This window comes from Marmota marmota, unplaced genomic scaffold (genome assembly GCF_001458135.2).
Source record: "Marmota marmota marmota unplaced genomic scaffold, marMar, whole genome shotgun sequence".
Classification (NCBI taxonomy): Eukaryota; Metazoa; Chordata; class Mammalia; order Rodentia; family Sciuridae; genus Marmota; species Marmota marmota.
The window spans coordinates 49,439,972-49,462,015 of NW_026000229.1; the positions used below are offsets into that span (position 1 = coordinate 49,439,972).

At 40.5% G+C, this 22,044-nt stretch overlaps 1 protein-coding gene across 4 annotated transcripts in view; it reads left to right on the forward strand.

Moving 5' to 3' along the window:
* Nucleotides 1-22,044, forward strand: part of Samd4a (sterile alpha motif domain containing 4A) — a 212,414-nt gene that overhangs the window by 116,159 nt on the left and 74,211 nt on the right. For 3 of the 4 annotated variants that reach the window (XM_048793328.1, XM_015480904.2, XM_048793329.1), the window contains one exon: nucleotides 3,466-3,984. In XM_048793328.1, coding sequence (XP_048649285.1) covers nucleotides 3,466-3,984 — 519 coding nt within the window. Of the gene's footprint in view, nucleotides 1-2,863; nucleotides 3,012-3,465; nucleotides 3,985-22,044 lie in introns of those variants that run through there. The other variant, XM_015480903.2, reaches the window with a different exon arrangement.

Consider the following 22,044-nt stretch of genomic DNA (forward strand, 5'->3'; position numbering starts at 1 on the left):
AAGGCTGTTCCCAAATTTCATTTTTAAGTGTACATGTTCAAGGGTGTTTTCTGGCTCCCTCTGATCATGGTTGACCTATAATACATTTACCTTTCTCTTGGCCTCTTTTGTTTCTCTCCAGTACCTCTTTAGACCCTTGGGCTTACAGAATAGATTTTGTCTTCATCTTAAGCATTTAAAACATGCCTGGTGTTTGCACACAAGGTATGCATGAGAACATTAGAATTGATTTCATCTCCCAGGGCTGCTTACAAAAGAGGCTGTACCTAGTAGAATGCATGAGGGTTGTCCTGTGTCCAGTGGCCATTAGCTAAATATAGAGCTAGGGAGTTGGGAGGGACCTCCTGAGGTCATCTGTGCCTCCGCCTGCCTTCCCATCCAATATCTCCAGCCTGTGCTGACCAGTTCAGTAGCCACCAAGCTTCTGGACAGTGCTATTATGGTTGGACTCAGTTGAGATGTGCTGTCAGTGATAAAATATACCCTGGATTTCAAAGACTTAATATAAAGCAAAAGAAAGTAAAATGGCTCCATAGTTTTACATGTAAAACACATTGAAATGGTAATATTTTGATATATTAGATGAAATCAAATATATCATTAAAATTAATTTTAGCTCATTCTTTTTACTCTTAATGTGGTTACTAGAAAGTTTAAAATTCTGTGTATGGCTCACATCATATTACTATTGAACAATGCTACTCTAGATCATCTGGCTTTAGTATTCAAACCACCAAGACAGAAATCCGGGACTCTTTCCTGGTGACTCCTCCGAGTCTTTTTATTGTTCTGGTAGTTCAGTTCTTCTCCATGTCCTATCTTTTTTTTTTTTTTTAATATTTATTTTTTAGTTCTCGGCGGACACAACATCTTTGTTTGTATGTGGTGCTGAGGATCGAACCCGGGCCGCACGCATGCCAGGCGAGCGCGCTACCGCTTGAGCCACATCCCCAGCCCTCCGTGTCCTATCTTAACTCCCCACACCTGCTTCAGTTTGGTGATTTCAACTTCAAATAGTTAATGAAATCCCCATTTGAAGAGTTGAGCATCTTTTCATATTATTATACACTGAATACCTCCTGTCTCCCTAACCTTTTTCTTTTTTCTTTTTTATGCTGTCATTTATTTATTTATTTATTTTTTATATTGGGGATTTAACTCAGGGGAAAACTTGACCATTGAGCCACATCCCCAGCCCTATTTTCTATTTTATTTAGAGACAGGGTCTCATAGAGTTGCTCAGCACCTCACTCTTGCTGAGGATGGCTTTGAACTCGTGATTCTCCTGCCTCAGCCTCCTGAGCCACTGGGATTATAGGCACATGCGACTGCACCCAGCTTTATTTTCTACCTCTTTCCAACCTTTTGATAATTTTTAATGACTTCCCCTGGGTGGTGTCTGTATTCTCTAAATTATTTTTAAAACTTGGTCTCCAAATCACCTACATCAATCTAATGTGGTTCTGGCTAATGCAGAGACAAGTAGAAGGAATTTCTTCCAATTCAAGTACTTGACTGGTTCTTTTGAAACTTTATCTCATTTAATCCAAGAGCGTGAAGAGGGAAGAGGTTGTTGGTCACTCTTGACTGACAAGGCAGTTGAAACTCAGGCAAAATAACTTACTAAGTTTCCACCACAAACCAAGTGGCAGTTCTGGGACTTCTGCCCAGATTTGCCAGACTCCCAAAGACCATGCCCCTTTAGAGACCTTTCTGTCATTGTAACTAAATACCTAAGGTAATCAACTTAAAAATATGAAAGGTTTATTTTGTCTTTCAGTTTTGGAATTTCTGGTCCACAATCAGTTGGTCCCATTGCATTAGGACGTGTGGCAAAGAAGTACATCATGGCCAGAGCAAATGTAGAGGAAGCTGCTTACCTTATGGCAGCTGAGAAACAAAAAGGAGGAGAAAGGGATGGGGGTCACACTATCTCCTTCAAGGGCATAACCCCAATGACCAGAAAATATCCTACTAGGTCCCACCTCTTAAAGGTTTCAAGCATCTCCCAATAGCATCAAGCTGGGGGGTAAGCCTTTAACACATAAGCCTTTGGGAGACATTCAAGACCCCAACTGTAGCACTGTAAGTTTCTTTGAAAACATTCTTTCCAGTGATCTGAAGAGCCTTTCAGAACAGGTAAATGCATTTGTAGTTTATGGGTATGGGAACCCTTTCTACCTCTGCATATACTGTGTGACAGCCCACAGGACTGCCCAGCTGCCAAAATAAGCCACTGCTCAAAAGTCAATCAAGACAGAGTGTGTTGCTTATGTCTTGAGTGGGAGGGGACAAGAGTGTGCTTGAAACAGATCTTCACATAGATGAACCTTGAGGACATGGTGCTTGGCAAAATAAGGCAATCCAAATGACGAACACTGTGATTACACTTGTCTGAGGTTCCTAGAGCAGTCAGGTTCATAGAGACAGGATACAGAATATAATGGTGGTTTGCCAGGGCTGGGGACAAGGGAGAATGGAGTTATTTGTTTAATGGGAACAAAGTTTCAGTTTGGGAAGATGGAAGTTTCTGGAAATGGATACACTTCATTGTGAAGGCACTTAATGACACTGAGCTGTACACTTAAAATGTTAATGCTATGTGTATTTTACCACAATGGAAACAAACAGACCTTCACATAAAGAAAAATAACCTATTTAGCATGTGGGATCAGAGGTGCCACTAGAGCTGAGTCTTGGATCTGTGACTCATCTACTCTGAGTCCATAGTTGTTTTTCTGAGTCAGTTTCTCATGAGAAAGCTGCAGTCTTACTGCACCAAGATGAGGAAGTTCTTTCTTTTCCTGACAGATTTCCCCATGTCAGAAGTTTTACTTATTTTACAAAAATCCCTTTGCCAGGGTGGCAGAACTCTCGGGACTCTGGGATTTGCATCAATGCCTCCAACTGGCAGGACAAAAGCCTGGGGTGTGAGAATGGCCATGTGCCCCTCTACTCCTCCTCATCCGTCCCCACCACAATCAACACAATTGGAACCAGTACAAGTACAAGAGTTAAAACCTCTTCTCAAGAGAGTTGGGGGTAGAGAGGCAACCCTCACCTCCAGGACACTGGTATGGGGGTGCTTGATTTTACTGGCTTGTCTTTGGAGACTTTCTTAGATTTATCCCCCATCCATTTGTGGGGTGGGCCTAGAATTTTCTAAGGAAATCAGCTGAAAATTTTGTTTGGACCAACATTATATGACCTCTTTGGAGATGTGAATGAGAATGAGATCGAGCACCCAAACATCTCGGAATTTTTGATCTGTGTTTCATTGAAGTATCTGACTCCTGGAGATCTGAGGTCTATTCACCAATCTGATGCACAGATTGTTTTGCAAAAATTTAGCCAGGGTGCATAGATTGGGGCTCTAATCCATAGACATTCTCTAAATTTAGAGCATGGTGTTTAGTGTCATTGTGAGTGTATTTGCTCATTTGCCCTATGTATTTTCCTTTGCAGGAATCATTAACCAATGGCAACAAGAATCCAAGGATAAAGTGATTTCCCTCCTGTTAACTCACCTGCCTTTGCTGAAGCCAGGAAACCTCGACGCAAAAGTAGAGTATATGAAACTGCTGCCCAAAATCCTGGCACACTCTATTGAACACAACCAGCACATTGAGGAGAGCAGACAGCTGCTGTCCTATGCATTGATACATCCAGCCACTTCATTGGAAGACCGCAGTGCTCTAGCCATGTGGCTGAATCACTTGGAGGACCGCACTTCCACCAGTTTCGGCGGCCAGAGCCGAGGTCGCTCGGACTCTGTGGATTATGGGCAGACGCACTACTATCACCAAAGACAGAACTCTGATGACAAGCTCAACGGGTGGCAGAACTCTCGGGACTCTGGGATTTGCATCAATGCCTCCAACTGGCAGGACAAAAGCCTGGGGTGTGAGAATGGCCATGTGCCCCTCTACTCCTCCTCATCCGTCCCCACCACAATCAACACAATTGGAACCAGTACAAGTACAAGTAAGTCCCCTGGAAGTCCTTTAATGCTCTCTGGTTTGGTGACTTGCTGTGTGTGGCATGTCCTGCTGACAGTGTCTGCTCTGAGCACCCTGTAACCCTGGGAGAGATGGAGTGATGGGAATTGGCTGTGGGAAAGTGCTCTTTGGACCCCATATTTGTTGGTCTTTGCAATGAAAATGTTGAGCAGGTAAAAGTGATGGGTTGTCCAAATTTGGGTTACAGACTATCAATAAAGAAATAAGACAGAGAATATAAATGGTGAAAGATGAAAACATTCTTTTCCACAAGTAGAAATGCCTTTCACCTATGTCTTTCACTCTGAGGTTTGGGGATCTACTGAGACACTGCGTTACTGTGATCCTGTAAACCTGACTCTAACCCATGTTAACCAGCCAATCTCGTGGCTTCATGCATCTTCTTTTCTTTATATATGTATTTTTTGTTTTTAAGAAATTTTACCCTGGAATGTCCCTACCCTTGCATTTCCTGGTTTGATTCCCCAGTTGTCTGGGGCCACTTCTGCTCCTCACCAGGGAGAGCAGGTTTGCTAACTGAGAATGCTGCTCTGTGCTGTGGCCTGGTGTGAATGCTATGGGCTTCTTCTCACTCCATCTAACATCTTAGGAGAGGTGGGTCAGGAACTGCTCTGTGGGAGGGCAGAGCAGAGGACAGCCCCTTTGTTCTTTTAGCCATGAAAGCAAAGTGCTGTGCCCACAGCTGGGCACTGGGGCCAGGAGTCCTCTCTGTGACTTCCCACTTAGGCCAAGCAAAGTGATCAACCTACTATTCATGCCCATATAAAGCCATATTTATAAGAAAACAGCTACCATCGAGTGTATTCCTTGATGCATTACCATGAAGACAATGCTACCACTCAGATAACTTTCTTAGGGAAGAGGTTAGACTTGATGTGCCTGTCGACATGCAGGAACCCCCAGTTAAAAGACATGAGAATGTTAAAAAGTTAGCAGGGATGTCTCTGGACCTCTACCGCCACTTGAATCTTTGTCTAAGGAACCTCTTTCAAGGGCTATCTCAAATATTTAAGAATGTTGAATTATAACAACATTAATTGAAATGGTACCTTAGTTAAATACACAAGGAAATAATGAAGATGTTGCATTGATATTGCTACAAGAGATTTTTGAAAATTTCTGTTTTCTCTTTTTACATTTAGATACGGGTAACTTGAGCATTTGGGGAATTTGGTGATTAGTGCATCAATAACTTATTATGTAAAAGGTTTCGATGGCAGTCAATGTCTTTCACAGGCTAGTAATCCAGCAAGAACAGTTTCACTAGCCTTGGTGTGATGACAGTGATGGCTGCAGATATCATTGCAGACACATGTGGGCAGATGCCTGTCTCTTGTCCCAAGTTTCCTGGGTCAGCAAAGGGATCAAGTTATTGCTACAAAATTCTTTGATAAATGGGAGAGGTGCAATCTCTGAGCAGCCTTCCCTCTTTAAACTTGGTCTTTTATGTTTTAAGGGGCTCAGTTTTATCTCATTTGTCTTGAAATTAGTGTGGGGCCATCATGCATTTTCATCAACTGACTTATATACTCCTGGTCAGGTTTTGAGATTTTGCATCCGCAAGATGGTTATCTGGTTGGAGTCAACCAGGTACTTATTCCTTGCTGTGGCTACCCAGCCCAGTGGAGGGGAAGGGAGTTCCTAGATGGCTGACCTGCCTTTTTAACCCTGGAACCCCTGTATAGTGTGTTTGAGTGACAAAGAACTTGCAGATTTAACCAAATGGCTAGATTACTTCCTCTGGAAAAAGAAAGGTTTTGGAGCCCTCTTTAAAAACATCGGTAAAGGAGATGAAAAATCTCAGATCTTCTCTCCAGAAAGTTTCTTTCAAACACTTATGCCATATCAATGTTGAATTTTACTATCTCGTTAACATAATGTTAATGTCTTTGTTTACTCCTCTGCATGGTCTATGGTGGCTCAGTTGTGTTCAACAAAACTGCAAACCTTTGGGTCATTTGTTCATTTGTGCCTCTATCAAACACACACTGAGCTCCTGAGAGGCAACTTGACAAAGTAGAAAGAACAAGGACTTTGGTGTCAATGCCCTCTCAAGGTCCAAATCCCAGACCTGCAGTTTGCTAACTGTAACTTGGCTGTGTTATTTAACCACTCTGAACAAGGCCTCCGTTTGTAAACTGGGAGCATTCATGATATCTACCTTTGAGGGTTGTGCTAAAGTAAATAAGGGGTATGTGTGTGTGTGTGTGTGTGTGTGTGTGTGTGTGTGTGTATATATATATATATATATATACCCAACCCTGGGCAGAGCAGCAATCATAAGCACACAATAGGTGTTTGTTACATGAATAAATGGAAGAAACTGGGGAAAACAGTGAGGAGCAAAGTGTTAACACTGATAAGCAGAGTCTGTGCCCTTGTTTTCAGTTCTGATGGTCACCTGATAAGAGCACCTTTCCCTGGGCATGGGCCATGGAGAGTATGAATGTTCTTCAACTTACAGTGGGATGATGTCCCAGTAAGCCCATCATAACTTGAAAATATCATAATTCAAAAATGCATTTAATACAACTAACCTATTGAACATCTTGATTTAGCCTAGCCCAGCCTACCTTAAATGTGTTCAGAACATTTTCAGCAGCCTATAGTTAGACAAAATCATCTAACACAAAGCCTGTTTTATAATAAAGTATTGAATGTCTTCTGTAACTTATTAAATACTGTTTAAGAAGAGAAAAACAGAATGGTTTTATGCATATGTTTCATGAGGTGGAAAAATCATGAAGTCTGGCCCTCACGAGTCAGGAGCCACCTGTAGTCCAGGGATTTTCAAGATGCTGTGACTTTTGGCCATTCCACAGCAATAGAAAATGGTTTAGACTTACAACTACTTTTACTGCACTAAAGAACAACATTTCTTATTTCCCTCAAAGTGTAAAAGAATATCTGTACAAAACGTTATTACAAGAACTGAAATCAATGCTGCATGTTTTCTAATTATCAGCCATATAAACGACAGTTAATGTAGCTTAAGTAGAAAGCCACCCCTTATAGTTGTATTTTAGTTTTTAATGTTGGTTTATTCCACTCCTTTCCCCCAATTTTGTGGTTGTACTTTCAACAAAGTTCCTTAGCATTTGTGGATTCTTCCCTTATAGAATACCTCCACCTACACTTGCTCTCTACCTACTGTGTGCCTGGCACTGTTTGAATCCTTAGGAAGCTTAAAGCACTATGTTAACTTTTAGGGAGCCTATAATATAACTGGAGAAAGAAGATTTATCAATCTCACAATTAAAAATTAAATATTCCCTTTTCCATGACTTATTATACACAGAAATTTCATGTAACAATTAAAGAGTTATATAAAATGGTAGTAAGAAATAATACTCTAAGAGCTACTCTGAGATGTAGGATTAGTTTCAGTTGAATGGGGGAGGTGTCTGACTTAGTCTGTTTTGTGCTGCTGAAACAATACCAAATACTAGGTAATTTATAAATAAATTTATATTTATAAATAAATTTTTTGGCTATGGTTCTGGAGGCTGGCAAGTCCAGGAATGAAGGGTCACATCTACTGAGGGCCTTCTGCTGCAGCATATTGTGGTAGATGGCATCATGTGGCAAGAGAGCACAAGAGAGCCAAACTCACATCTATAATAGACCCACTCCCGTGATAATGACATTAATCCATTCATGATGACAGAGCCCTTATGACCCAATTGCCTCTTAAACGTACCACCTCTTATTACCGTTGGTTTGGGGATGAACTTCCAGGAGACACATTCAAACCATAAGGTTTTCATGGTAAGCACTGTGAATGTGTGGGATGGCGCAAGATCCTTGTGAACTGGACGGTCAAGAGAACCTTTGCAAGAGGAAGTGGAAAGTGGGCTAGGATGGAAAGAGGGACGGGTATTTTGGTGGTGGCACTCCAGGTTGGAATATGCATTGTGAGCAGGGAGATGGAGTTGTAGTGAGCAGGTAGGGTTGGGAGACAAGGAAAAGAAAGGAAAGATTCATGAAGTGGAAGCAAAGGAAGGCAATGAAAGTAGGTGGAGGAAGGGATATGAAAGCCCCTAAGGAGGCTAGGCATGGGAGCAGTGCTATCCACAGAGTTGGTCATCTGTGGGCAAAACCAGATGGGGGTAGCAAGTGATGAATCAGTGGGTTTCAAAAATTTAATAGTGAAATAATAAAAGTATCATTAGGATGAGAAGCAGGTACAGAGCAGAAGGAATGGATCCTGGAAGTGTCCTAGGTGGAATTATCAGGATTCAGATTTAGTACTTATTTGGATGTCATTGGTTCACTTATGTGTTCATTCCTTAGAAAATGTTTATTGAGCTCCTTCTATAGGTCTTGTCTGCTCGAGGTACTTGGGACATATCAGGTGATAAGGCAAAGTTGCCATCATTGGTGCAGCTTAGCAGTCCACTGACGTAAATTATAATGTATAAGTAAATCATACAGGTCATCAGAGATTGATGAGTGATGTGGAAATAAGAAAAACAGTAGAATAAGGATCAGACCCAGTAGTGAGGTGGATATCTTATGAAATAGTGCGGTCACGGTGTAGACTTCATTGAGAAGGTGACACGTGAACAAAGATTTGATGGAGTTGCAGGAGTTAGCCAAGTATCTACAGAAAAGAATATTCCAGGCAGGGGGAAAAAGCTAGAGCAAAGATCCTAAGATAAAAGAATGCCTGGTTTATTTGGGGAAAAGCAAGAAGACTGATGCTTGAAATAAGGGAATTAGTGAAGTGAACATGGTAGGAAAGGGTGGAGAGATGGCTGGGAGAGCTGGATTCTTCTGGATAGTACAGGCCAACTCAAGCACTCTGTGTTTTTCTCTCAGTAAACCAGGAAACTATTGGAGGATTTTCAGCAGATGAGTGATATGACCTGACTCACTTTTAAGGGGATCTCTTTGGCTGCTGTGCTATGAATAGACTGTACCAGGGCAAAGACAGAAACAGGAAGATCCGCTAAGAGGCTGATGCAGAGATGCAGGCGAGTGACAATGGTGGCTCAAACCAGAATGGTGATAGTAGGAGGGTGAGAAGCAGCCAGTGTCTACAAATATTTTGAAAGTAGAGTTAACAATATTCCCTGAAGAATAAATAGGCATGCAGAAGAGGATTCAAGAATGAGTCCCGGAGCTTTTTGCTTAAGCAACTGGAAGAACAATGTTGCTATCAGTAAAGATGGGGAAAGTCTTGATCTAGTCGAGCTCAGTGTCCTGTGTGATGAGTCTGGCAGGTCTGATAGAGAATCAGAGGTATTGAGTGGGCAGCTGGATACATGGATATGTAGTTGTGGGAGAGAGGACAAATCTGAGATAGTTGTTTGGGGGTTATCAGCACAAAGGGTGGTATTGAAAGCTTTGAGACTACCATGGCTGAGATATAAAGAAGATAGCCAAGGACTCTGAGCCTGACACTTCAACCTGAAGGCTTTAGAAAAGAAAGGAAAGGAGCAAAAGCAACTAGGAAGGGTTAGGTGACTCAACCTCTCAGTGCCTGTTTCCTCATGTGTCAAATGATCATAACAATCATGCCCACATCATGGGTTAAAGGAATTAAAATGAGTTAACAATTACTTAAGGAGTTTCAGATCATACCCAGTATGTGGTAAACAGTATGTTGGTTGAGTACTGTTATTAATTCACTTTTTTATGGTCTATGGTACCAGAAATTTTAAAATGCATTCTTTTTATCAGAAAAAAAAGTTAAGTATTATTAAGATTAATAAAACAAATACTAAGTTTCTAAACTGGACCATGCATCTGTAAAGTAGGCAGATCAAATGGAACACTTTGGAATCATTTTGAACCCAGAGTTTCTGAGTTCTTTCCTCATGCTGGGCTAGCAAAGGTCAGTGTGTTTAAAAGTGAAATGTAAAGAATACTGGGAAAAATCAAGTACTGCAACGATTTCAACAGAAACAAGTTCACTCCGTTCATTTTTTTTTCCAGGTCCAGATTTACCAGTAAAAAGTAGAAAAGGTTCAGACAGGCAGTCTGGGGCAGGTGGGGTGGTACTGACCTCCACACCGGAGAGTTCCAAAAGCACTTCAGAAAGCTGGGAAACACTTACTGTTCATGAATGGTTTACTTTTCTACAAGCAGACTTCAAACAGGAAGCAAACCTAGCAATGCTCAGCCAGGTTCTAGGCACCCTATATTTGGAATCACTTGTGAAGGCTAAAACAAAGTTGACCAAACCTTGTGTAACGTTTGTGACAGCCAACACCTTGGATCTCTCTGGTCTCACAGGCTCCTGATGAAGAACCTGCACACTCCCAATTATGAACTCCTTAGAGACAGGGGTTGTGTTTCTTTATTCCTCTTTCCAACACGCAGAACGTTGTGTGGTCCAAGAAGGCACAGAAATGTTGGAGATGGCACATTCCCGGCATGCATTCGACAGCCCCTCTCCCATGGTAAAGCTTCTCTGTTAGATAATGGCTGTTCCTCGCTAAGCCCAGATTTGGCCTCAGAATCCCCTCAATATGCCCCCCTAGGCAGTCACTATAATTCAATAAGAGACGGCATGCAAATTCAAGCCTGTCTGCCCAGACTGCCGTAAATGTTTGCTGAACAGTAGGGACTTAATAAATTCCTGGGCTCACTAGACAGATGTTCACAAAAATAATGAATTTCTAAAATAAACGAGAAAGTGTCCCTAGGAATTCACTAAATATTTAGCAAAATATTCTCTAAATGTTTTCACTAAATATTGATCAGTTAGCCTTCTGTCTTAATCTATTGCAGCAACTTTTAAATTTTTTATTAGTACATAAGAATTGTACAGAATAGAGGTTTCGTTGTGGCATATCCATACATGCGCGTAACATTATTTGATCAATTTCACCCTCAAGTTCCTCCTCATACCATCCTCATACCCTTCCCAACCGATGCCCTCCTCTAATCTAGTAGGCAATGACATTTTATTATTATTCTTTTTGTGACTAATTTTACCAAATCAGTTTTAATACCAATAGACATTTGAAAACATACTATGATCTTGACTAGGGAGGTATAGGTAGTTATATAAATTTATACCTGCCATCAAATGCCGTAGAGTTATACCTAAGTTCATACAAAAAAAAAAGTAGATAAAAACCGCTGAGATCTGGGTAAGGCCTGTGGTCTGGTTACTTGTTTTGTGTTAATGTCAGTTTCCTGGTTTAGATAATGCAATGTGATTATATGTCATCTTTGGAGGAAGCTGGGTAATGGGTATATGATAATTTTCTGTGTAGTATCTTTGAAATTTCTTGTAAATCTATAATTATTTCAAAATTGAGAGTTAATAAAAATTACTTGGGGCATCTGGTACCTGGATTTTTATGTGCATAAATGCGGGGAGGTTAATGATGGTTCTTGTTATGGACATTCCTGGGTAGTCCTTCCACTTAAGGAAGGGATGTCTATCAGAACCTATACAGCCAACCTCTGAAGCAAAACCATTTCAGCTGATGAGGAGAGGGATACAAGTGAATATCCCCCTAATTTGTACCTTGAAAAAAAAAATCCTGCATTTCCATTGTCCCCTTAGGCAGCCAAGGCCAGCTCTTTCAGGGATCCCTAACTTCTTTTTCTTTTTCCCTCTGCCCTGCCCATTTTCCTTACAAGTCCCCCAGCCATTTCGAGTTCATTCCAGTCAGGTTTTGCAAGAAACCATCAGAATACAGGTATTCAAGAGAGGACAGGAGACAGTTGCTTTAGGCAGCCCTGGTAAGAAAAAGGGGGCTTTGCAAGTGGCCTTTGGAGACTGAAAAGGAAGAATAAAGATTTGAAGACCCTGGTTCTGTCCTGTTGACTGCAAGTCCTCCCCCACCCTAACAGGGCCACAGTCTAGTTTGGAGTTCCTTGTAAATTTTCATGTAATTATTTTTGTCTTTCACCAACAGACTTTCTTTCTTGGTGGAAAATTTCTTCCTCCCCACAATCTAGCCAACCTGGAATGTAACTGAAAAATTCCACTATTTCCTTAACCCCTCATTTGCTCTTCAAAGAGAAGCATTTACAACAGCTGGCATGATATATTTTTAGTTTTAGCTTCCTTCCCTTTTGGGGAAACTTTTTTTAGTATGGCATTGGCCTTCCTAATACATACTGTGTTGTCAAGATGGCTTGGGGCGGGGGGTGTCTCAGAGGACCTAGCATTGACACAGATGAAACCTTCTGCCTTTTCCAAGAGTCCAGAGGTTTTACAGGACCCTATTTTTCTTCATAATGCCTATTGTTTGTTTTCTAGGCCTGGGGAAGAACAGTCAGAAAAACACTGTAGTAAGCAAGAAGCCTGTTAGCTTATTGTACACCAGAGATCCCACTGCTTGGGAAAAGGGAAAGATCTCTATGGGCTGTGTGCACCTTGGGTCATGAGGCTGTGTCATTCCTTCCCCATCTGGGAGGATTTTTTTAGACTTTAATGACAGTGAGGGTTATTAAACACTAGATGAGCTACAGAGGTAGACCGTTGTGTTCTCATTCTCCACCATGCTTTAAAAATAGGATGGATTCTGGCTGGAATAAATTCCTCAAGCTGGACCAGCCTGATAGAGGGGAGGAGAGGGGGGGATGAACAAGACGGCATCTTTAAAATTCATCTTGAGCTCTATAGTCTTATTATGATTTCTATTATTTCACAAGATTGAGAGTCATGTTCTAACACCAGCTGTTCCACAAACAAATGGAAAACTTTAAATTTGCATTTGCTTACTTTTTTTTTCAGTTTAAAGATTTCCAGGGGCAAACCCAAGTTACACTGAAGAAAGATGTGTTTTCAATGTAGTTTATATGTATCTTTGATATCTTTAATATCAAGCACATTAAACCCCTGAATTTCATGGTTTCAGGTGTCAAGGTAAGGGTAAGTCTTGGTAGCAGTAATTACTATTACTCTGGGCTATATTTTCTGCCTCTTACACACCAAATATCATTCCTACCATCCCCTCTTCCCCACTCAGCACTTAACATCATATAAGGTAAAACATAGGTATCAGGATATTTGAGAGAAGGGTATGAAATGGGGAAGCAAAACGGGGTATGATAGTGCATGCTTGTAATTCCAACTATTCAGGAGGCAGTGGTAGGAGGATTGTGAGTTTGAGCCCCAGCTTAGGCAACACATGAGACCCTCGCCCCACCAGAAACAGAAAGGAGGAAAATAAATGGGAAAGCAAGAAAAGCAGGTGGTTCTAAAAATCTAGAAAATGCTAGAAAGGTTTTTTTGTGAGTTTGAAAAAGGCCAAAACTTCCAACATACTTTAGGCCATTTGGACCATTTCCATAACCAATTCCATGATGCTAGAGTTAGTAGAATCTGTGAGGGAACAAGGGTTTCTTGAGCATTTTGTTTTACAACTAACCTCGCTGAGATATATCCTTTCAGAAACATCCAGAAAAACTCATTTGGGGCCAAAAGTTTATAATGGGTTATTTTATACTTTAATCCTCTGCTTGACTTCAGTAAGACATTTGTGGGATGGGGAAGTGACTCAGTGATATAGCACTTGCCTGGTATGCATGAGGCCCTGGGTTCAATCTCCAACACACACACACACACACACACACACACACACATTGTATTAGTCAGCTTTTCGTTACTGTAATAAAACACATGAAACAAGCTAATTTCATTAAAAAAGACATTGGGTCACATGAAAACTACCCTAATCTCTTTACAAGGGTAGCACCTTCAATTGACCTAAAGACCTCCTATTAGGACTCACCTTTCTTTTTTTCTTTTTAAGCATTTATTGCCTTTAATGTGTTGCTGAGTATCCCCAGGTTCAGATCTTTTTTTTTTTTTTTTTCATGTAGTGCTGCGGATTGATTGAACCCAGGGTCTTGTGCATGCTAAACGAGTACTCTACCAAGTGAGCTATATCCCCAACCCAGGCCCTACCTCTTAAAGGTCCTATATTATCTCCTACGATAATATTGAGGTACTGAACTTCTAACACATGAAATTCTGGGGTCAGGGGAGACAGCCCCACCTAAGACAGAGCAGTGGGAATTACAAGGCTGAGTGGCATTTTAGATATTCAAGTTTACAGTATCAACAATAAAGAACATGGCTTTGGAGTCAGGCAAGTTAGCTTTAAAGACCAGCTCCACCAAATAACTAGGTGGAGCCATAGATAAATTACTGGACCTCTAAATCCTCTTTCCTCATCTATAAAATGGGGAACAAATTTCAGCAGGAAAGCTGTTGAGAGCCACGGCCAGGTCAAGATGGTGCCTGGCATTTTGCCATAAGGGGCGGCACCTGCTGCCTCAGGTGCCCGCTATTTTTGAGTTCTCCAGGAGTTCCTGGCAGAGTTCCCAGCGGAGTTCTCGCGGGGTTCTCGGGGAGTTCGCTGGGTTGAAAAATAAAGTTCGGTTCCTGCTTGAATCTACAAGTGGCTGGTGACCTCCCGGTTTTTTGTGCCCAGCCAGACTACAGCAGAAAGCCTCTTAGTTGACTTGATCAGGGTGAGTAGTTGGTGTAAGTAGTTGGAGTAAGATCTTAGACATGTTATTTTAATGTAAAACACTAAGTGTATGCAACTATTCATAGTCTTTTTGCATAGGGCCATGGCCCTTTCTTTGAGACAAGGGCCTCTGAAAGGTTGCTCTTTCCTGAATAAAGCATACCCTTAAGTGGATTATCACCTCTGACTTCTTTAAAATAAAATGGAAATTTGGAGATATTTGCAAAAAACAATCACAGCAAAAAAGTTTCTCTAGATTCTGGTTTTTCTTTTTATAACAGCTTATTATTTTCTCCTATAGAATTCAATAAGAAATGTTTAAGAAAAAAAGTTAATATTTATAAAGCATTTAAGCAAGTTTTCATGCATTAAAACTAATTTCATGTAAAAAATTGACATTTTAACTCATACATCATTGTTTCTGTAAAACTTTTCAAAATTGTTTACAGCAAGTACAACTAGCATAAATAGCTTTGAGAACAAATTCACTGGACTCTTGGTATACTTGCAAGTCAACTGGTGATAGCAGAAGGGCCCAAGTAAACTACAGTCCTGGAGGAGGTGGTGAGCCACGAGCATAGTAAGCAGTTTAAAGGGAATGAAGAGCACTGGTTGTTCAAGCAAGTTGGCTGAGTGAAGACAAGTTTAGCAAGCTTCTTAGAATGGTGGTGTGGATTCACGGAAGAATGCATGAGAAGCACTTCCCAGTAGGAGATGCTCAACAAGAGAGAGTCCTTATTTGTGTTGATGCTGTACTTGTTTGTAGTAAAAGAAACTTTTTCCACCAGCCCCAGCTCTGAAGTAACTATAGTGGGAATAGGATCCCTGGAGCAGCCCTATGACAAAGCTATTCTATATACTAAATTGAAATCAGGTTACTTTGATTCAACTCTATAAAGACCTAGCATCCCACAAATCCCAGTATCCCCTTAAGGATGGTTTCGGGCATATATCTTACTAAATGCCTTAACATTGATCAGACTTTAAAAGGAAAGGAATAAAGAACAGGTTAAAACTGGTTAAGGTTGCTTCTTTGTGACCCATTCCTAACAGGAATAATTTTTTAAGTGAGTGATAATAAGTATAAGATTATTCAAATTTATTAAAATGATCTTTAAATAACAGAATAAGACTTACAAGGGATAAATGAGTCTATGCATATAGATACCGGCCAGGAAAGTGTGACTGGTCCCAAGAGTTCAGAGCGTTTGGAAGAAACATAATGTATCCTAGTGAAAAGGGCAAGGGATTAGTAAATTCACTCCGCTTCTACCTCTGTGTGATCTGAAACTCTTGGGGACTTCTACTTCTTTATGAAGGCATGGGGTTGGATTACACTTAAGGATCATTAGGTTTCCAGGATATTAGAAAAATCTCCAGTTCTCTTGGGCGTAGAGTGGAGAGAGAGTGAAATATGTTGAAGGTGAGAAGAGATACCCCTCCACCTGCTATCAGCAGCATTAACTGCATACTCAGTGAAAATCTGGTATGATTTTGGTCTCTCTCATTTTAAAAAGAATTTGAATACCAGTAACTCCTACCTGGAAGATGGAACCAGGCATGTGGTAGACTGGGGTCACATGAGGGAATTACTTTTCACTCTGCCTTTTGAAGTGAGTACCATGCCAGTGTCATGCCTTACCTATTTAAAAATATATATGTACATTATATATAATAGTATGTAATTATATGTTATATATATATAGTATGTATGTATGTATTACATGAAGACATAAGTGAAAAAAGAAGAGGAAAAAGAATGTATCCTAAAGGAAAAGACAGTGATTTAGCTTATAGTAATGCTAAATGAGTGATTTAACACTTTAGAAATACAGTAAAGGCACTAATATGTGTCTTTAGTGTTTACAAAGACTGACGAGAAATACTGGTAAAGGCCTTAGTGCTGGTGACGTTCTGCAGCACACTATAATTACAAATTGGACCCTCTTAAAGAAAAAAGCATGATGAGAGGCTCACCAGGTCAGTCACCTGTGGCCCAGGTCACTGTCCACTTGAAAGCCATTCTTGTTCTGAGCTTGTGGCTTCTTCATGATGGGATCCTTTGGGAAGAAAAGTGGACTGTTTGAATCTTCTTTGCTTTAAGATACTCGATAAAAATTCCAAATGTTTACTGGTCTTGTTTGTGTACCACCAACCCAAACGTTTCCACAGTGGAGGTAGAGACATGAGCTTTTAAGCTATCTCAAGAACTACCAACCATCTTGGATTCAATAACAACAAAACAATGTCTTTATACCCAAGTCAAAATAAAATTAGATGAGTGTCCCTTAGTTGAATTTTGCCCAGAAGAGTCTATGAGTGGCACCGGTGGACAACTAGGGCAACCCACGCTGCTGAGCCTGGAAATTCAATTTCCTTAGAAGAAAAGGGCTGACAGGAGGGTACGTATTAGGAAACTGTCATTAGTGTCATTTGGGGCAAAAGCACACATGATAGAGATGAGTCATTTTATATAGTGGGTATGCTTCTCCAGAGTTTCCTGAAACCACCTTTTTTAGAATCAAATTATTTTTTCATTAACTAAAACTGCAAAATTGGGGCTGGGGATGTGGCTCAAGTGGTGGCGCGCTCGCCTGGCATGCGTGCGGCCCGGGTTCGATCCTCAGCACCACATACAAACAAAGATGTTGTGTCCGCCGAAAACTGGAAAATAAATATTAAAAAAATTCTCTCTTAAAAAAAAAAAAAACTGCAAATCAAGGTGTGAACACTCCAGTTGCTAATGAATCTTCACTGGCCATCATTCTTTAAATCTGAGAGTTCCTGAGGTTCTCTCTCAAGTTAGTAATCTATAAAGTATTTTAAAATAACAAATATTGAGAAGATTTCTGCAGGTGACAGTTTTTGCAGTATGTATCATGGTCTTCTCTGTGTGTTGAGATGATTTGGGTGACTTTTATTTTGTTATTTTTAACTAGTCCCATTTAATATGAAGCTGGATGGTGGAGCAGGTGGTCGCTCTAAACCCTGCTCAGCTGTGCTTGTAAATGCAGAGAATGCCATCTTCCCAGATGCATGCAGGAGCTCCAGAGAGGTGGTACCAAGGAGAGAGGCTGACAGGAGACCTTGGCTGCAATAGGCCTGGGCCTGGGTCTGCAGCCATGGGTGGAGTGGGAGAATGCTCAAGACCACAGCATGCTTGGGAGAATTTTGGTGGAGTCATTAGGCCATTGGGAACTAGAATGTGAGAAAGGGCATTGTTCAAAAATGTTTATCATTATTTATTTAAGAAATTATTTTGTGCCTGCAATATTGTCACTAACTCTGCTAGGTTTAGCAGCACAATCTTTGTTGTTGTTCTTTTTACATATATGTGACAGGAGAGAGTGTATTTTGAAATTTTATACATACATGGAGTAAACCTTACTCTAATTGAAATTCCATTCTTGTGGTTTTACATGATGTGGAGTTATACTGGTCATGTATTCATATATAAAGATAGGAAAGTTATGTCTGATTAATACTCCTGTCTTTCCTATTCCCATCCCCCATGTCTTCCCTTCAATCCCTTTGTCTAATCCAATGAACTTCTATTCTTCCTCTCCCTACTCTCCCTTGCTGTGAGTTAGCATCCATGGATCAAAGAGAACATTTTCTTTTTTTACTCTGTAAAAATTTTTATTGGCTATCTGCTGTACCTGGGATTTCATCTTTCAGAGAAACCATTTGGCCTTTGCTTTTGGGGGATTGGTTTATTTCACTTAGCATGATATTCTCCAGTTCCGTTCATTTACTGGCAAATGCCATAATATCATTCTTCTTTGTGGCTGAGTAACATTCCATTGTGTATATATATCACATTTTCTTTATCCATTTATCTGTTGAAGGGCACCTAGGTTGGTTCCATAGCTTGGCTATTGTTAATTGTGCTGCTACAAACATTGATATGGCTGTGTTGCTGTAGTATGCTGATTTTAAGATCTTTGGGTATAAACCCAGGAGTGGGAGAACTGAGTCAAATGGTGGATCCATTCCAAGTTTTCTGAGGAATCTCCATACTGCTTTCCAGAGTGATTGCACCAATTTGCAGTCCAACTAGCAATCGATGAGTGAACTTTTTCCCCACATCCTCTCCAACATTTATCGTTACTTGTAATCTTGATCATTGCTATTCTAGCAGCACAATCTTAATACCTCAACTGAACATTATATACAAGTATTAACTTAAAAGTCAGAGCTCACTACAAATACAATAAAGGCATCTTTGAGTAAAAAATGGCCACATTTGAACATTTGCTTGCTTTGGGCAATGCAGCTCCAAATTCATCAGGAATCTCAAAGCATTATTTGCTAAACTTTGAATCTGAAAGCTCTTGATTCCCAGAGGGTTTTTCCTTTGGGTATGAAGCTCACAATGTTGATTGAGACCAGTCAATCGTGGACCTGAGCTGAATGAAGGTGGGCACCATTGCATAGCTCACCATTAGTCAAGATCGGGTATAGGCAATACTCGAAAAAAATGGAAGTCTGGTGAGTGAATGATACATTGCTTGATGATTTTCTTTTCGATCTATGACACTGTGGGAAAAAATATGAAGCTTTTTATGCTCATAGTTCTTTGCCAGTTTTCTGTTGGTGATCTTGCTGTCTCTCTGGTTAGAGACAGCTGCGTAATTTTTGCTTCTGGAATTATTCTCTTGCTCCTCTTCCCCCAGCCACTCAATCTGTATGCAGTTCAGAGAGCAGGCTAATGATGGGGTACTGGAGAAGCAGTTGCCCAGAGAAAAGCTCTCCACGTGCTGGACTGGGATAGCTCGATACTGGGGTCACGCTCGTGACTGGTCCCCACTCACGTCTACATGTCTGCGTGCCAGCCGCCTTCCGTCCTTGGCAGTTTTATGAACAAACTTTTTAGAAAAGTCAGCACAAAGAATGAATGTTTTTTCTTGAAGAACAGAACAAGGGTTTCACATCAACATCTTGGGTCTTCAGTGGCTAAAGGAAGAGATCTCTTCCCAGCCGTACCTGAGGCTTTGAGGTTTGGCCTGCCTTTCCGATAGATTGGGAGCAAGGAACTTTCTGTTGTTCTTTTTAGATATACATGTCAGTAGAGTGTATTTTGATATATTATACATACATGGAGTGCAACTTCCCATTCTTGTGGTTGAACATGATGTAGAGTTACACTGGTCGTGTATTCATATATGAACATAGGAAAGTGATGTCTGATTCATTCTACTGTCTTTCCTATTCCCATCCTCCCTCCCTTCCCTTTATTCCCATTTGTCTAATCCAATGAACTTCTATTCTTCCTTCCCCCACTCCTTATTGTGTGTTAGCATTGCATGTCAGAGAGAACATAAGGCCTTTGATTTTGGAGATTGGCTTATTTCACTTAGATGATAGTCTCAGTTCCATCTATTTACTGGCAAATGCCATAATTTTCATTCTTCTTTATGGCTGAGTAATTTGGGTTGATTCTTAAATTGGTGCAGCTCCAGGCAGAAGGGCTGCTAGGGTTCCTCCATCAGGAGGCTGCTTTGGGCTGCAGATCAGTTTTTGTTTTTTTTAAATTCCATTTCATCATATTGGATAACTTCTAGAGATATTAATCCCTGTGAGACTACTCTGACACTTTAGATGACATAGTCAGAGAGAGGAAATGAAGCATTTGCTAGGGGGTAGTTCCCTTGAGAATGTAAACTTTAGAAATAGCTTTCCCCCTCTGCTCCTCCCTCTTTTAGATTAGTCATTTTAGATTTGAACCCTTGGAATCATCCAGATTGGTAGCGATCTGAATGGGCCATTTTGGGGGATACCTCGTATCTAAACCATAACATTTGCTGACGTTTGAATCTGAGAGCTCTTGATTCCCAGAGTGATTTTCCTTTGGGTATTACACTGACAGCGTGATTGAGGCCTGTCAATCACATTGGCTGTGCTTGCTGAACCATTCAGAACTCTAAAAGAAACCTGCTTGATTCCAAGATTTATCTTCAACATAAGGAATCAAAAGATTCCCAACACCAAAGTCTGACTCCTTGGAACTCCTGTAAAGTTTCTACCTTAAGCAAGTCTACCGTGATCATGGGGGTCTCACTGGGAGCCAGACCCCTAAGCCCATGACCAAGAAAAGTGGAGGTCTTTCTACTGCACTGGAGAAGCTTGCCTTTCCTCAAGCCCCAAAGCTCAAAACTGAGTCTCACTTTCCAGAATTGCCCCAACTTGGATCTACAACTCCCAAATCTAACAGTGGTGGGGCCCTGTTTCTAGGATTGAAGGAAGAATTGGGACAAATGACCCCACCTTACTCCTCATTCTCTTCATTATTAGACCCTGTTCATTCAGGAACATGTGCTGCTGGCACATATTTGGCAGGGTCACTAATATAATGGATAGCAAAATCAGAGTCTCCAGAGGTCTCAGGCCATATCAAGTTATAGTTCAGGGCACATGCTTTGAAGTCAGACCCACTTGGTGTTAAGTTCCCAATTCTACTAACAATTGTATGGTCCTAGAGAAAGGCTTTAACTTCTCTTAGCCTTGATTTCCTCAAATTAAAATAACAATAAGGGTAATAATATGGATAATGAGTGCTACCCATATGTGGTTGTGAAAAATCCCCTCAGAATCTAAGTATAATCTTTTTCTTGAAGATACTCTTCTTGGAATCTTTTTATCCTCCTATTCTAGTCTGTACCGGTTACCTTCAAATTAACCCTCCCAGTTTAAAAACATGTGCTTCTTCTTAAATTTTAAAAATAATTTTCCCTCATTCATTTCCTATCATCTCTCTTTCAAGCCTTTTAAATCAGGTAACAGCTCTTCTCTGTTGGTATTTTCATTTCCTTAACTTTTTCTGTTTTTTTTTCTCTCTCATTCTGCTTTACTGTTTTCTTCTTTTCTGGGTGATTCCTATAACTATCTTCTAAACTTACCTAATTTTAAACCACTGCTATCATATTTTCAAATCCAAGAGTTCTTGTTCTTTGCATATTTCTTTTTATATGGCATTCTGTTCTTGTTTCATGAATGCATAACCTTTCCTAACCTCTCTGAACATATTACATTTTATTTTTAGAGTTTTCTTCTCCCAACATTGTTCATGTGTTTTTGGAGTTTCTTTTTCTATTTGTTTTAGACTCCATCTCAAGAGAGAGGCAGTTCTCAGTTATCTGTTGATTCTTGGTTTTCCTTTAATTTAAAGGGAAAACACTAGATCCTGTGTGTATGGATTTCACCATAGGAAGACTAGGTTAATAAGAACTCAGCCTGGCTATTTTGGGGTGATATTCATGTATATCTTCATCTGTAATTCTTTTTCATGAACTAGCCCATTTTCCCTAGAGGAATCTTCTAACCTCTTCCTGGTTGCCAAGGGTCTGTGGACTGTCAGGAGGAAAGTGCCAAGATGACAGCTGTTTTATTGTGTAAGGTAATGGGTAGAATCTATCAGTCTCCATGTACATTAGACATACTTTTTGCCCTTTTTTCCCAAACCTATTTTGTCCCTTCCATGTACCCCTACAATCAGAGTTACCTAGCCCCTGAGTCCTGACCTTCTAGGGAGTTCTATAGCATTTATTGTCATTGCTTTCCCTAGCTACAGACATATG